Raw genomic sequence first — 18041 nt, 5'->3', positions numbered from 1 at the left:
TTAATAAGTCAATTTAAACTTTTGTTTCTGTGGTTTTTTATTTCCACAACAAATTTCACTAACTGTCATTCTAGCCTACCTATGTGTAATTCTGAAAAAATCTTTAATCCGAAAATCACTGTTTTCTTCAGACATTTCATCTTTCTTGCCCCTTTGGACAGTTAATTCTCAATCCTTACACTTTCTGGTCCTCTCTGGACCATCTGATGCATCCTTCTTTCTTTTGTAACAGTCCATGTACTGACTCTTCCAGCTTTTCAACTGCTTCTTCCCCCTCTCCCATGTTGGTTCTACCTTTGACTGTAAAACACAGGGATCACCCCTCGTGGTAACGAGTTTTCTGTATTCCTTCCTCCTTCAGCCCTAATTAGTGAACACACGCAATCTCATGGTTTCATCTATCCTTTCTTCTTTGATGACTTCAATCTTCCTCTTCTGAGCTAATTCCATAATTCCAGTAGTAGTATAACCATTTGATAATTTCAGCTCTTTATCTGCCTTCTCTCAAAACTGTGGTCCGTGCCAATGATCATTCCCATAGCAATTCCCACGAAACACTGGAGACATCCGCCCTTCTCTTCCTGAAGAATCTACAATGGTTCCTACACTACAATGAAATCAGTCTTAGTCCCTTCCAGAAGCCAGATAAAGCCACATTAACCCAAAAGCTTTTCTCCTCTGATTTCCATAGCACCTATTTCATATGTTAGCATCTTGTCATTAACAGTCACCACCTGTTGGCAATCCACTATATATTTTGCTGTATGGCTGAAAGTTTATATGTCCGAGTATTTTTTGCCCATCAAGACAGCAAATTCCTCCAAGAGAAATTAGGTGTAAATAGTCTCTTCCATGTTCTACAAATATTACAGGGCATAGATTTAAGAATTTATATAATGACTTCAACCAACCAGAATTGAAAGAAGTATGTTATTAAGGCAGAGAGAAAGGAAAGAGAAGGAAAATTCCAATGAAAAGGCAAAAAAGTACAATCTAGGAGTAAATCTGGAAGCAACTTGGAGCCCTGGCTAGCTACAGAGAAAAAACCATTTTACAGCAACTATTAAAAGTACTATTTATTTAATATTTACCAGGGTTAATTTTCCTCTTTTTTTACCTAATGGTAACACAGCCTTAATATCTATAACTTCAGGGAGGCTTTAAAATCCAAATTTTGGCCTGAGAAAACTGGATATTACCTAATGCTACAGTTAAAATTTCATCTGAGACTCATTTCATTGTTAATTAGGGATAAGTTATTTCTTAAAATTATATATGCATACATTTATATGTAATATATAAAAGTAGTTTAATATATATGAATGTATATGTATATGTATATATATATATGGATGGTTTCTAGTTCATTAAAATAAGTCACATTAAAACTGAACATTTTTATAGGAAAATGTAATTTAAAAATACATTTGAGAATATTAAGTACTTTTCATAAAAATAATAAAAAATTAAAAATTTCTTGAGTAGATATATCTATTTAACTTGTTTTAGAAAAAAATGGCTACAATCAATATATAGAGGCTTGCTAAATGGCAGGAACTTATAAAACAATGCTTAAACTGGTTCATTAAAATTGGACAAAATATTTGATTAAAAAAAACCCAAAAACAATTAAGACTAAACAATGCTGACAAAGAAAATCAGAAGATGAGAAATACCAGATTAGATCTTGCAGTGTAGTATATTTCTTCTGAACTGTCCAAAAAACCATCACTGTCGGGCTGTTTAGCAGAGACCAAGAAACCCAAGTTATTTACACTTAGACTAAAAGCCACAAATTCACAAAGGGAAACTGTCACAAGTGAGGTAAGTCCTGCTAACATAATTTTATTAAGGCAAATGCCAAGTCAAATCATATTAAGGAGCCTCTAAAATATCAATAATGCAACAACTTTGCTCTGTGATGCAGTTATTAAATTAGCACAGAATTTAAATACATGCAATGCCAACTTAAAATGAGCACAAACTCCAACTGCCTTAACAAAATACTATTAGCATTTATAAACATCATGACTAGACTACTTTTTGTTCTTAACCTTCTCCATCCTCTATGTAAATGTTGGGCTTAAGTATTTTAATATAATCATTTTAAGAATTTTTATTTAAAACTCCTTTCCTCCATACTGGTATACTGAATTAGAATAACTCCATAATTTAAAGGCTAAAGATTCACTTTGTATGTATGCCTTTAGTCAAGTGGGATAAAATAAGCATTAAATTTAAGAAGAAAGTTCCCATTTCAATCCTTAGTCCTTATTAACACTTACTTTCTCCTCATTACTGAATAGAAAAGAAAAAAGTGAAACATAATCTGGAGCTGCAGGAAACTAATTTCATTAAGATTAATTTTGTTTTTTAAGTCTTATTTTTTTATTCTTCCATAGAATATTATCATCTCAAATACTTGCAAAACATGTTCCTTCTAAAAATATATTATCATATATCTGGAAAGGCATATATAAAACATTAAAAAGAATCATGAAAAGAACATTCATATAGTTAGCAAAGCCTTAAATGAATGACAGATTTGATCTACTATGTATGCCTAGTCTCTCCTGAGTTTTAGTCCAAACAGATTTGACTCTACCCTGATGTTTAGAAAACTGGCTTACACTCTTAAAAGGCTGCCCATAAATTCAGTGAGATGCGCTTTTATTGGTCCAACATTCTAATTTAAAATGGTGGCATTTGTCCCAATAAATGCATATACAAAAAGCCCCTCAAAAGCTGAGAAACAAAAATGGAGAAGAAAAAAAAAAAGGCCAGCATTAAAAACATGTAATCAGAGAATGGTAAAACTAGTTTCTCCTAATTTTGAGAATATTCAATCTCAGCAACACAGATTTATTTTTTTTATAAATTTCAGAATTACTTACCTTTTTATTTCCCCAAATGCTTTTGAAAATATCAGTAACTAGATTTTTTAGTCAGTACCAGTATCACAAAGACTAATTAAAATATTTATATTCAGTGTTAACATTCCAAGACTACACTACTTACAAGTTCATGATGTGGTTCTGTTTCCTTCCTTAAGGGTGGATCAAATTTTACTTGGCCAACTAAAAAAAGAAGTAAAGCCATGATCTGTTTCTATGTTCTTAATGATGTAATAATTTTAAGTTACTCTATGGCAAAACATTTAATTTTATCATCTACCATGATTTTATCATCTACCATCTACCATACAGTGATTACAACCCAAAGATGTAAATGAAAAATCTGTTGGCTGAAAAAAGACCAAAAAAGTCTAGGTAGGATATTAAAGCTTAATCTGTTAATCCTAGACCTCTTCCATAGTGAAGAAAAAAAAAAAAAAAGATGATTAGCAAAATTACAGTCAGGATCTAACTTGCTACTTCACTGTGACCCAGCATTAACTAGAGGTAATCTTAACTCAGGATTTAGGAGGGTAAACAGCAAATGAGGCAGAGTATGTTTGGAAGCCGGCCTTCAAGATGGCCTCTAATGATTCCTGCCCTCCTGGTGTTTATAAATGTGTGTAGTCCCTTCCCACATCACCACGGTTGGTCTATGTGACCAAATTAATATGGCAGAGTGATGGCCTATCACTTCCAAGATAAGGCTTCTTCAATAGTGGATTCCTCATACCTGTCCACACATGATCCTACATCAAGGACCATAAGGTAACTTCAAGTAAGGTATTAAAATTATATATATTTCACCTTGATAGAGGCCTAGTGAACAGCTCTCACCTAGATTTGTCATCAACTAGGAAAATTAAATCTGTAATAAAGTTACATAAGGATAGTTTGTGCATCTATCTGCCTTGTGTTATTGTCACATGTGAAGAGGCCTGTTTCCCCCCGCATGTATTTCTTAAGGCAAGTTTTTGCTTATCATATTTAACTGAAGGCAGAAAGGATTCCCTAAAGGGAAAGAATAACACCTTCTCTGCAAATGTGTCCATTTTCACAGGTATGTTGCCTACACACCATTTAGTTTAATAAGAGAAAACCTTGGCTGCATGGAGAGATACCATGTAACTGTGAACATAAAACATTGTCAACAGGAACAAATATACACAATTATTAAAATAATTTTTCCAAAGCCTGTCTTTATTGTCAACAGCATTATTAACTATTCTATCACATCTCACATAAAATCATAAAATATTCTAAGAAAGCAGATATTAGAACTTGTGTAAGTTTTAAAAGCCTCAAATATCAAACTCGTAAATTATTAAAAGTTGTGGTTGCTACCTCAACACAATAGAAGGATATGACACCGTTCTTACTGGCAGATGGGGGAAAAGGGAAGAGGTCCATCATACTTTACCTGCTCCCACCAAAGGGAGGGCATATCAGAATCTCAGAAAAACTGGGATACAGCATCTAGATTCATATAGCATATATAGGCATACGCAGTTAGAAGCTGAGAATCACTAATATAAATTTGTAAAGAATGATTCAGAAAGAACTGCACTTTGCAGTAAAGAGTCTGATAATATAATTTTTTTAAAGAACTGGGTAACAAGAGAAAAGTACTTTAGATTTCCAATAGTACTGGACATAAAAAGTTTTCTAAATCAACAACAAAGATATCTCTGATCACCATTTGTATTATTAAAGAAATGATAAAAACATCTTGTAATTGTTTTTTGTATATTAAAAAAATAGGAAATGTTTATATATAGGTTATATAACTATGTAAGTATAGTTTTATATATATACTAAGGTTGCCATTTTCAGAAAAATATGTTTGGAGGACAACATAAATACATCCCCTCTCTTGCCACAGAAAATTCCCTGGGAATAAGGCAAATTTAAATCATCTGGCTTCAGATGGAGCTTTAAAAGGTTATCTTATATATGGTCACACAACCAACTGCTGGCAAACAAAGTACCAAATCCCAGTCCTGGGCTTTTCGTACAATGCACGGTGCTTTCTTTCAAGAGTTTCTTTCTTTTAAGTGCACTTTCAATTAGCCCAGCACAAAGCTTTTCTAAGAACTTAATACATAGTGTATGGTCCAGCCAAAGTTTCAAAGGAAAATCTCAAAGAACCTGCAGTGTAAAATCCACAAGGTGTGATGAGGTGGTTTCTGAAACAGAGCAGTGTTGGTGAAAGACCACTGGGCTGGAAGTTGAGAGATCCAAGGCTTGTTATTAACATGCTGTATGACTTTATCCCACAGGCAAATCTCTGCATCTCTGCATTTCTTTTTTTTTTTCTATTAAATGGTGACAGTGTCTGCCACTACTTATTTAGCTTTTCAGACAAAGAGATGGCTTCATCTTAATTAAAGTATGAAATGTACTGTTATTATCATTACTAACTTAGCCGAAAACTGGGGAGAGTTTCTTTACAGTAGTTATCTTACCATGTTACCTAATTTCACTAAAGTCATTTTGGGTATCAGGTCCCTCAGGATAATCTTTAACCCACAGAAAACTGTTACCAGAAGCCTCACTGCACTAAATTAGCATTCTAAGTCACAGAGAATTAATGCTTCCAAGAAGAAAAAAGTTTAGGCACTACTACTGCAGGTTCCTGCTGGCAGAGTTTATCACTGATGAGTTGACAGTACCAGATTCCATGTGAATGAATGGTCTGTCTCAGTGGGCCCATAACGCAGCTGTCCATGAGAAATACCTGGAGGGTGCTTTTAAAAGACAGATTCCTGGGCTGACCCAAAACCCCAGTGAATCAGAATCTATGGAAAAGTGGGGCTGGAAACCCACTTTTAAAGGTGCTCAGGTCACTCAGATGCTAAGCCAGTTTGCAGATCTCTACACCTCTCCTTGCCATTCAAAGTGTGGCCCTGACACCATAAACATCTACATAACTTGGGAGTTTGTGAGAAGTGAAGAACCTCAAGTCCCGCCGCGGGTCCACTGAATTGGAAACTGCACTTTAACAACCTCTCTAGGTAAGTTATACACACCTACGAGTCTAGGAAGCACTGCCTCAATTACTTCTGTCCTACCTGGTTGAGGAATTTTATTCCTCCTCCCAAACAATGACAAAATACATCCCCTCTCTTGCCACAGAAAATTCCCCGGGAATAAGGTAAAGAAAATTCTTACTGCCTTAATGAAACTCTACCTTTAAAAAGATTTACTAAGAAAGACTATTTGGAAGAAAATGAAACAAAAATAATTTTAACTAAATTACAACTTGAAATCTTATTTCTCATTGTTAAATTATGAAGTGTGTCTAGTATATACTTACAGTTTATCTCCGAGCGTGTCTTTTCTTCTCTTACATTTCTACTTGTTGAGTGAATTCTATGTGGTACAGCAACAAGGGGCTAGGAAAGACCAAAATCAACGACATGTGGCATTTGATGAATCAAGTCACAGTCTGGTCCACAAAATTACTCAAATGTGAAAGAGATACTCTATTTTATACAAAAATGGCACAAAATATAATGAACCTGTGAATATTTTTTTCAAAAAGAGGCAACTACAAACTGGGAGCTTCTAAGATTATGGATATATTTTATCCACAGCAGGTTCCCAATAAATGTTCTCGGAGTTGAATATATATAAATATATAAAATTGAGTGTTTCAATAATTCAACAGCTGTTCAAAAGCTGCAGCTTTCCTTGTTTCACAAGAGAATATTTTAATTAAAAAAATCGCAAGTTCTTTTATCAAAAAGAATGAGATAAATAAAATAAAATGACGCTAAAGGTATTCATGATTTGTGGGCCTTTTACTTAGTAAACATAATTTTCCCCCCTTTATGTATTGTTTTATAGGAGTAGTGCTCTATTTTCTTTCCTTTCACTGTATTAAACTCACTCTGTGTAACGCCACACTCAGAAACATTCGGGGGTGGGGGAAGAGCAGGAGTGGTGATGAGTTCTTACTGCTACATCACGGACATTCCTTCAACCATCCGGGGAGTACAAGGGGCCCTATCTATAAAGCCTCTGCAGCTCCATTCCATACACTTTAAGGTCTCACCTTAAGAGGTGATGCCAGCATCTATTTCATGTACCAAATAGGTTTTTTTCTGTGTGTGAAACGCTTCCCTTGAAGTCATTACCTTTAAAGGAGATACACTCTCAGGCATATCTTCATGGAAAATGTAATTCATAAACACTGGAGCTCAAATGATCAGATTTGAAAGGCAGATCAAGAACAGGACCCAAGTTAACTATTCTCAGTATAGGCACATCTCAGGAAATAAAGCCATATGAATCTACAAGACCCCAATTACTGAAATACTGACAGTAGTAATATAGTAGCATAAGTCATTTCAAAAATGAAGTATTTAAACTTCACACGTACACAGTGATTTGTAGTTTACAGAGTGCTTTCATAAACCTGAGCTCATTTTGTCCTCAAAATAAATTTATGAACCTAGTACTATTCTTGATTTTATAGATAAGAACAATGAGACTCAAAATTAGGGTGCTCAGCTAATTAGACGCAGAGCTGGGGGAAAAACCCTGTACTTCTGATCACAATATATAGTAGCAAAAATAGGTTATCATGTCAGGTTAGTCACACAGATTGCTATCATCAGTGAACATGAATAAAACCTATGACTGCCTATCAGAACAGTTTTACTTTCCCAGCTTAAATGGTATAACTATAAAATTATTAAATCTTAGAATGCTGCACATAGTAAATGGGTTAATATGTAGGAGAAGAACCTTTATCAAGTAAATAATCTGTGGAAGTTTTTTTTGTAATGAAATGAAACACATTCATTCTCACTGGTTCTAGTATTTTAAGTGACAGTGCACTAGGTAAACATTTGTTTTACTATTTTTTCACTTCCTTATACATTTAAAACTGACAGTAAGAGAATTTTTAATGTTTTGACAAAAATTTTTTAAAGTCACAGAACAACTGTGGTTTTCCCCGCTGATGATTAAGATCGCTTTGCAGGGTGTCTCAGCTTACAGGGGCATTTCTACAGTCCTGCGCCACCATGCAAATTCAGGACTGCCTATACGTTGAATGACGGGAGAAGAGTTTATAAAACCTAAGTTTTTAAAAAGCAAAATTAAGCAAAACAACAAAAATAATTTTTCCCTATTATAAGGTCAATAATACTTCACGTTCCTTAAGTTGTTTTCAAACTCTTTTACAGACCTTGAACAAAAAGGCAGATAGCTGATTTAATTACAGCTGTATAATGATGGCAAGCTAGAACAATGGTGAATTAATAGAAAGGTTCTCTCTGACTTAAGAGGATATGCAACCATCTTTCTGACCACTGAGAGCTATCATTCCCTCAGTATCATCAATAAAATTTACACCACTTTAAGTGCCTTACATAGAGCCAGTCAGGGTCAAGGCTATCCATGTCAGTTACAGACCCAGTAACAAAATTCTGCCATGTCACATTTACTAAGCTTATGTTAGGTGCCACAATACTAGCTTAGCTAGGAATGTTAAATATGCCAACAGAAGAGGGGCTTCCTTTGATATCAATGCTTCCATCGTATTAGTTATTCTCTAACAACTACGCTGGCTCATTTTTAAACATTTCCATAGTGGATAATTAGGGTTTTAGTCACTAACAAAAGCAATCCTATACTTTCTACTAACCACTAATAATTCATGAGGTACCGTACAAGGATTTTTTTAAAGAGGAAAACCGAACAGAAATTTTGAGTATATTCTAACATCTGGTTTAAGTGCTTCCCATTTGTGTTCCCTCTTTTATAGTGGACGATCTATTTGGCAACTTCATCTGAAGTGACTACTCTGAAAGAACTACAGTAATTTCACTGAGTGGATTAGATGATTGTGTCTTTGCCATTTTAAGAGGCCAGTAAGAAAAATCCTGCACATGACTTCCCTAAGAGAGACCAAGTCAAAGAGTTAATTATTCCCTTAAGAGATTTTTATTTAAACTAGACCCAGAACTTCAAAAAACTGATTCTGAGATGCACATACCTATATACATATGTGTTAAATATACTAGCTGGTAAAAACAATTCCTACCTCAGGATCATCATCATCAAAATCATGGTAAGTGGAATGATCTGGATTATTCACTTTATCCAACAGTTCAATTGCCAAAGACCGTGTCAAAGGCTGTGTGACAAACGGGTGCTATGTAAACAATACAGAACACTCATTAGAAACCTGACTGGATGGCATTTTATTTTTTGAAAAAAGACATATTTCAGGGCAAAAATAATACCTGTAGTAACTTCTCAGCAGTAGGTCTTTTTTTTGGATTTTTGGTAAGTGCCATTTTCACAAAATGATGAAAACTATTTGACCTAAGAAATTTTGAAAATTAGATTTTTAAATTTTAACTCTTTTTTTTACTCATGATTATAAAGTAAATAACAGAAAAATACTTACCACTTCATTTTATCCTTTAGTTTAGGAGGCTGAAAATTACTTTTCGTCATTAGAAACAATGCTCTGAAAAATCAACAACAAATCATTTACACAGCATTTTAAAGATTTCATATTTTAATATATAAATAATTCTATTACTATTAAGTAATTCTATTACTACTAATAAGGTAGAGCAAGACTAAGAATATTATTTGTTCCTGATGTAATAAATACTGGGCAGGGGGAAGGGATTACCCTTAATTTAAGCACAGACTTCTCCAATTATGACACACTGACCTCATTGGGTGTAAGTCAAACATAGGCGGCTGAAGCTCAGCGAGTTCTATGGCAGTGATTCCTACTGCCCAGAGATCACAGAGCTGATTGTATCCCCCTTTCCTCTCAACGGCTGCAACTTCTGGAGCCATCCTGAAAGAAATATTCCAGGAAAAAAAACAAAACAAAAAAACAACTTCTATTTATTGTATTTTCTTTCATATTCCCACCAGAGGCACTTGGAACTATATCTAAGTTGAGGCCTATTTAGGCCCTGATATCTGAAAAATATGTAGTATTTCAAAGATCTCTTCCAAGATCTTGACTTTGTAAGATTCTCCATCCCAAGACCCTACTGGTGACTCCTTGGTTACTTTGCCATACTTACTATAAAGGTTTATAAAACTTTATAATTATAATATAGCAACATATCCCACAGTTGTCCATACTCCATCATTTCCTCTGTACAATTCTGCAGAATTTTACAGAGAAATAACATCTTGCAATAAATGATCTATAATTTTTAGCTCTACCTGCTTATACCAATAAACTGCAATCTGGCCTCTGTTTTCATGTGACCAAAACTATTTATTGGGGCATCAATAATCTTCATTTAGTACTTAACTCATATTTACTATAAAGTTAATTGGCAGTTTTTCAGTTTTATTATAATGGTGGAAGTTATAAAAATGAGTGTTTGCTTTTTAAAACTGTATTTATTTAGAGGAAATTGACCCAAACTTAGTTTTTTTATTTAACTTTCCTATATAGTCTTATTCTAATTATTCTCTATGAATTTGTATTTGACTGATTTAAATGATTATACTAATTTTCAAATATAAAAATTTTAAATCCTAAACAACAGTTTTAAAAATAACCAACCCTTACATATCAAAAGAATGATTTAAATAAGTAGCTTTACAAATTCACATTTGTCTTCCTAGTATGATTTCAGGCAAGTCAAGTAAGTCAGTGAAGTTAAACACACACACAACACACCAACCCTCTAACTTTCAAGATGCTTGTTCTTAAAATATTTCTAATCTTAAAATACTCCTTAAAAATATTCAAATTATTATAAGAAAAGTAATTTTAAAGTTTGTCAGTTATTACTTTACTGATGGCTAGATTCCAGCTTGCTGGTGGAAATGCACAAGCAGAGAATCAAAGTGCATAAAGCTGATATGCCTGGCTTGCCATGTTAGGTGATGTTTTTCCATTTCTCTATAAAAAGATGAGTGAAAGTATCCAGCTAGTGTACTTCTACTTCTGCCAGTTAGGCTGTATGCTTACCACTGTCAACTGAGTTCATCTCTGAGCCCGTTTATTCATTATGTTACATATCTTATTATATAATACTATAAATAATATTATTTAATTAAATGTTATGAAAAAACTGATCTTGTTATGAAGTTAAAAGAGTTATGAAAATTAAAGTGAATTCTTCCGAAAACCTTGTTAAAGACAAGTTTCTAAAGACAAAACCAAAAAACCTGGCAAATTAGGTAAGAATATGACAACTGTAAAAGACTAGGAAGGCTATAGACTGTATAATTCCATTTGTATGACATTCAGGGAAAAGGCAAAACCGTAGAGACAGCAATCAGACTGGGTGTTGACAGAGGGTAGGGATGAGGGAACAGAATTTACTAAAAGGGGACAAAAGAACACTTCCTTGGGTGCTGGAAACCCATCTTTTATATTGATTATGGTGGTATTTCTCACTACCACAGCATACAAGTTTCTCAACCTTGGGAGAACTGCACACCTAATAAGGCTAAATTTATACGTCATATGTCTGACTTTAAAAAAAAAGTTCACATGCTTTGTACGTCCAAGTTCTCACTGCACTTTACAGAAACACAACCCCGAAATATAGCTGAGGCATTGTGGATATAGTTTATATTATTAAGACAGAACTCTAATTAGTGAGCCAGTCAAAGAAAAGGTCTTGGTCCTATGGCAAAGAAAAGAAAAAAGTACACTCATATGCCTTAAATTAAAATAAAATGTTTAAGGTGCACATGTATTAATTTTGAGTTTGCCACTGAACAGACATTTTTTATTAACTGAGTAACTGCCTACCTAGTCACTTTGGACAAGAGATTCCATTCTGTTCTACATCCCTAGAGTTCACGTAGGAAAGACATGGTACTAGAAAGACAGATGAAGTATGAGAATGTTCCCAAAATTTACTTTGCCTAATTCACAATTTCACATGCTCCCCAAATAGTTCCTACTTTCTTATAAGAGGAGTAACATTAGCTTTTAATCTCTGAAGCTGGAGCTGGAGATCAGTTATCGACAAACATTTACTAAGTATGTGTAAAAACCATGCTGGACCCCAGAGAATCAATGAGAGTTCCTTTATATCGAGGTTCTCAAAAGCCATTATCCACCTTTTACAGCCTTTTTCACTTAATGAAAATAAACATGATAAAATATTCTTTGGCTGTGTAATCCATCCACAAGTGTACATGCCTAAATTGCTTAAGCTACTGATTATCTTCTTAATCTGTTTTAGTCCTAAAAATTTTGACCAGTCTATGTTTTTCAATAAATGCTATATTCAGTAATGATAGAAAAACAAAAAGTTAAATTGTCAATTAAAATACAATTACCAATATGGTGTACCAATGAAAGACTTCCGTTTGGCAATTGTAGCTGTAATCTGTGCAGATACTCCAAAATCAGCTATTAAAAAAATGAGAAACATTTAGAAAAGAAAGCTGAGGGAAAGTAAAATTTACAGTAACATGAGAAGAAACTTTTAATAATTCTTTTCATTAAACTAATTTCACAGAAATGAGATATTCTTAAACATCACATTAAAATTTTTAACTTCTCTGGGTTAGCACTAAAATATCACAAAGTAGTCAGTATGTATCACAGCCAAATAGATTCCTATATATCCCTGCATAAATCAAATGACAACAAAAGTCAAGATCAAATGATTTTGGTGAGAAAGAGACAGCTGAGAAAATTTAAGCTGCCAGACTTAATATACTATAATTTCAAATTCCCAGGACCTGAAATTCAAGGAATATCACTGGAAGCGACCATAAGTTGTAATATATTCCATTCACTTCCTGCCACACTCATGATGACTGACGTCAAACAAACTGATAATCTACTGGCCAATCTACCCTAGCTTGAAAAGACATCCAAACAGAATATTCTACAAAATCTCACCTCAGCAATACCAACACCAATCACTACCAGAAAATCTGTTTTTATGTAGGATTTGTTGCTATTTATGTATGTTGAGTTCTAAATATTTTCTAGTTTTTAATGGTCATTTCTAAGTCCTTATCAACCAAGATATATATAGGATGTCTGCCAGGAAGCGACACAGTATTAACACAAAATATTAAACTGCTGACAGAAACTGTTAGCCATCAAGAGTTAGATAAATGCTTTTTTCATCTTTAGAGGTGGTTTGGAAAAATTTTATTACATGTTAATTTTCAGATACATACTTTTAAATCCGATTAGTCGTAGTGTAGGCTATAGTTCAAAATAGTTTTATTTGTGCTTTTACAAATGTTTTTTGAATTCTGATTTATCTTATAGTAATATGTAATTCAAAATAACTTTCTTATTTATTAAAAACTTCACTTAACACCTAACAGCCATGATTTTATTTATAAAAACTACTATACTATATATGTTTCCAGTCTTAAACTTTCAAACTTATTGAGGGTTTAAATTCTATTTCAGTCATAACCAAAAGTTACAAAACAAAAGGTACAGTTTGAAAGAAAGCAACATCCAGCATCGATATTACATTCTTATATAAGTAATACTGTATTTTATTTTAAAAGCTAACATAAAGGATGTAGGATTGCTGGTATAATTGATTTTTTGGCTTTTGTTTGTTTACCTTGTTTTTTGGTTATAAGGTAATTTTGTACAGATTATTCTTACTAAAAGTCACATACATTCCTCAGGTTACAGGTAAAAGAATCTCTAAAGAATTATTATTTTATTGTATCTTTACAACAACTCTGTCATATGTAAAGGGCAGACTTTATCCCCATTTAAGAGAAGAGGAACCAGATACAGAGAGGTTATATATGCCTCACAATGAGATTTCCACCTAAAAATACAGAAATGCTGAGGGAAAAACCTAGTCCTAACAGAGGAAAATATAAACTTACTATGTTCTGGAATAAATTTGCACAAATGACAAAATTTTAATTTACTTACCCAATTTTACATGACCATTGTCCGTTAACAGAATGTTAGCTCCCTTCAAAGTGAGAACATTTTAAAGTAAGAAATATTTTTTTCAGACGGCACATATAATAGATCAAATATACATACTTAAAATAATCACAAATGGCAGCCTTAGACCTAGAAATACTTAAAATTTAAAGTATCCCCAATCAAAGTGTTACATCATTATATTCACAGGAAAACTTATCGTCCACATTTTAGGCAACTTGACTATTCTTATAAAATATCCACCCTGCAAAAGGCTGCTATTAACACAATATGAATGTTATTATAAAAATGATGTATTATTTTTCATCTAAATGTTATTTTCTTACTGATCAAACACTGTGACTGCACTAAAATGTGACCTTATATGGGCATTTTCAATTCCTTGTATTACATTTTAAACTTGTTATTTCCTGTTCAAAAAACCTGCAAATTTCCCTTTCTAGGAACTGATCATTGATGAAAACGGTGCTGGTGTGTAAGACTGAACCTTGCTGCTTAGTACATGGGGCTGTCTATCTTAACATGTCTGCCCACAGTTTAGGCCCGTTCAGAACATAAACAACTAGCCATGGGCCAACCAAATTAAAATGTCACCTGTTTGCACGACTGAGAGATAATAGAAAATATAGATTGGTTTCTATCCCGGTTTCTGGCATAGCCCTCTGGAAACCCTGGTAATTTTGTAAGTGACAAGAGCACTATGAGCACCTTTTGTTCTAATATATGATCTCAGACCCTGGTTCTTAACACAGCGCTCTTGAAACACTTGTAATTTCGGGGGTGACAAGAGTATCTTCTATTCTAATGAAGCAACTCTGGGTGGGCTCCTGGACAGCTCCTGGATGAGGGATGGTCACCGGAAAGACCAAGCCATGACTGGAAGCTTGGAATTTTCGACCCTGCCCCACATTCTCTTGAGAAGGGAGAAGAGCTGAAAATGGAGTTAATGACTGATCATGCCTAAAGAGGAAGCCTCCATAAAATCTCAATAGTATGGGGTGTGGAGAGCTTCCAGATGGGTAGAGGTTCCAGGAGAAGGTCGTGTCTCGAGAAGGCAAGGAAGCTCCACACCCCTTCCCACATACCTTGCCCTATGCATCGCTCCCATCTGGATGTTCATCTCTCTTATCAAATCCTTTAATAAACTGGTAAATGTAAATAATTCCCTGAGTTCTGTGAGCCACTCTAACAAATTAATTGAACCCAAGGAAGGGGGTTCAATTAATTAATTCTGATCTATACAGCCAGTTGCTCAGAAGCATAGCTGATAACCTGGGCTTGCAACCTATTAACTGGGGTGTATGCGTGTGTGTGGTGGGGGAAGGGACAGTCCTGTGGGACTGAGCCTGTATCTGTGGGATCTGATGCTATCTCCAGGAAACAGTCTCAGAATTGAGTTAAATGGTAGGACACCCAGTTGGTGTCACAGAGAACTGCTTGTTGTGGGGGAAACTCCACACATTTGGTGACCACAAGTGTCAGAAGTGAAGTGTTCTGTGTGAGTAAGTAAAGGAGACTCAGGAAAGAAGCACACAGTAGGGAAGAACTGGGCTTTTCCCTACACAGAGAGGAAAAAACTCAGTTTTTTCCCATTACAAAAATGATCCAGTAACATTTTAGCCACTCCTACTTCCTGACCTGAGCCCAAAGTAACCACTTCAATAAGCTCAAAGCTTTTGGAAGAGGTAGAAATATTGTCTCCCAAGATGTATAGACTTTTTAAATTTTATTTTTTGCCTTTTCTATAACTTTTAAATGAGCAAGCAAAAGTAAGCAGGCTCTTTAATCAAAGGTGTCATCAATCATGTAATTATATGCTTAAAGGAAAAATACTAGGAAACCCCTTTCCACCCAAAAAAGAGGAAGCCATAATGTAAGACTGCACCTCCTGATATTACTGCAGCACTATGGAATAATGGGAGAAATGAGAAAAAGGAGGGACAAGGGACTACAGCAGGGATTTTTTTTTTTTAGGAGGGAGGAGGGGGGAGGAGCAGAGAGAGAGAATCTTAAGCAGGCTCCATGCTCAGAGCGGAGCCTGATATGGGGCTCAATCTCACAACCCTGAGATCATGACCTGAGCCAAAATCAGGAGTTGACGCTTAATTAACTGACTGATACAGAAAGGATTTTAACTTGATCTAGGCCCCAGCTATCCAGATGTCTGCCATAGTGTTCAGTTTGGTCTTTCCCCAGCTCCAGGTTAATTGTCCTAAATTATAGTTTATATCACATCACGTGCATCTATGGCCTTTAATGCTTCCTTCCTTCCATTCCTCTCTCCCTGAGCAACCAAGTGCTATTTTAAGCTTTAGGGTTATAGTAATAAATAGAGTAATAAATAAGAATAAGCTCCAGCTCTCATGAAGTTTACACTGAATAGGAGAGAAAGAAAATCTAAAAATGAATACACACACACACACATATGAATGAATGGACACAACAAATTATTCAAAGTCAGTAAGAGATAAGTACTTTAAAGACAGTGATATCTGAGCAGAGATCTGGATGAAGTGAGGGTGCAGAGCCATGCCAAAATCTGGGAGAAAAACATGCCAGGAAGAGGGCACAGCAAATACAAAGCCCTTGGTGCCAGAATGAGTTCTACGTATTCCAAAAACATCAAGTTTAGTGTGGCTGGAACAGAATGAGTAAAATGGAGAGGAGTGTAACATGAGGTCAGAGAGAAAAGCAGGGGTCAGATCACGGATAACCTTATAGGCCATGGTAAGGAAACACCTGGATTTTACACTGAGTATGGTAGGAAGCCAAGGTGGTTCATAAACAGAAGAGTGATAAGCTCTGATTTAAAAAGATCACTCTGGTTGCAAAGTGGAGAAGTGACTACAGAAACACTCAAATAGAAACACTCAAGAACAGAGCCATTAGAAGGCTGCTACAGAAGTGCAGGTGAGATAGAATAAATTGGTGGCTTAGACCAGGGTAGAAATAATGGTGATGGGCAGAATCTCCCCAGTTAGGGTCAAACTCTGAAGTCTGGCACACAACTCTTTGTGTAATGGAGCTAAGCCCATTTCCTGTTACTCTCCTACCTTCTCTTCTCTTCAGTAATACGGTGCAGCTTCTATCCTCCCTAAAATGCCGTCACACTTTCTGATGTCTGTATCTTTGCTTACATTGTTCCCTCTGCTTGGAAGGCACTCCACCATCTACTTCTGACAAAAATCTATCAGTCTTTCCAGATCATCAAAGTGCTGATGACACAGAACCTTTCTTGATTTACTTATGTTATGATCTCTTCTCCCTTTCAACTCCAAATCTCTTTGCTTATGTCTTTTAAGTGGCTTATAAAAAATAAAGTAAATGATCTCAGCAGGTGATCCGACATTCCACTGAAATTTCATGCAAAATATGAAGGCATGTACATAAGGACATTTTCTGAGAAGAGAGTCCATGGCTTTCATCAGAGACTCAAAGGATACCAAAAAAAAAAAAAAGTTAATAACCTTTATGCTAAAGAAAACTATTTCAGAAAACAAAAGGGAGAAAGAAGTAGGAAAAAAGATGAATGAGGAAAAAGGTAAAAGAAAAATAAATGAAAGGAGAAAATAACTAAGTTGGGGAGATGGCAGAATGTTTAGAAATAACTTCAGGAGTCCTGCCATAGCACCTAGTTTACCACAGGGCTAACCCCAGCACATCCAGGGAACCTGCTCTCCTCTGCCAGTTAAATCAAAGACCATCAGAAAATGTTACAGTTGAACTTATCCATTTTGAGAAATTATTAATGATAGTTCCTTAAGATTGTCAAAGTTTACTATAATATTCAAAAGCATGAAATGTTCTAAAAACCCCAACGTAATGGAAGCTGATGACCTAATTTGCTTTTTACAAATAAATAACTACAGATAAACGAATATGGGGTATTACAACACTAATCCACAAATGTATCCTTTAAAAGGGTAAATTTTTTGGTATGTGAATTGTATCTCAATAAAGCTACTTTAAAAAAGTAATAAAACTCTTAAAAGTACCACTCAATTTTACTATAGTAACATATTTCAGTTAAGAAATTCATCAAATAGGGCGCCTGGGTGGCTCAGTTGGTTAAGCGACTGCCTTCGGCTCAGGTCATGATCCTGGAGTCCCTGGATCGAGTCCCGCATCGGGCTCCCTGCTCGGCAGGGAGCCTGCTTCTCCCTCTGACCCTCCCCCCTCTCATGTGCTCTCTGTCTCTCTCATTCTCTCTGTCTCAAATAAATAAATAAAATCTTTAAAAA

General features: G+C 35.0%; 1 protein-coding gene across 3 annotated transcripts in view; it reads right to left on the bottom strand.

Moving 5' to 3' along the window:
• MAP4K3 (mitogen-activated protein kinase kinase kinase kinase 3) overlaps positions 1 to 18041 on the bottom strand; it is a 182621-nt gene that overhangs the window by 53422 nt on the left and 111158 nt on the right. For 2 of the 3 annotated variants that reach the window (XM_081796879.1, XM_006728030.3), the window contains exons 7-15: positions 13783 to 13825; positions 12195 to 12267; positions 9595 to 9726; positions 9319 to 9381; positions 9152 to 9233; positions 8950 to 9060; positions 6211 to 6289; positions 3019 to 3077; positions 1677 to 1739 (exon numbers count right to left, since the gene is read on the bottom strand). In XM_081796879.1, the coding sequence (XP_081653005.1) occupies positions 1677 to 1739; positions 3019 to 3077; positions 6211 to 6289; positions 8950 to 9060; positions 9152 to 9233; positions 9319 to 9381; positions 9595 to 9726; positions 12195 to 12267; positions 13783 to 13825 (705 nt within the window). The remainder of the gene's footprint in view (positions 1 to 1676; positions 1740 to 3018; positions 3078 to 6210; positions 6290 to 8949; positions 9061 to 9151; positions 9234 to 9318; positions 9382 to 9594; positions 9727 to 12194; positions 12268 to 13782; positions 13826 to 18041) is intronic. The other variant, XM_006728031.3, reaches the window with a different exon arrangement.

Source organism: Leptonychotes weddellii, chromosome 10 (genome assembly GCF_054177405.1).
Source record: "Leptonychotes weddellii isolate Sample4059 chromosome 10, ASM5417740v2, whole genome shotgun sequence".
Classification (NCBI taxonomy): Eukaryota; Metazoa; Chordata; class Mammalia; order Carnivora; family Phocidae; genus Leptonychotes; species Leptonychotes weddellii.
Note: the sequence above shows the minus strand (reverse complement) of the source record. Positions and strands in the feature narration are given on the sequence as shown.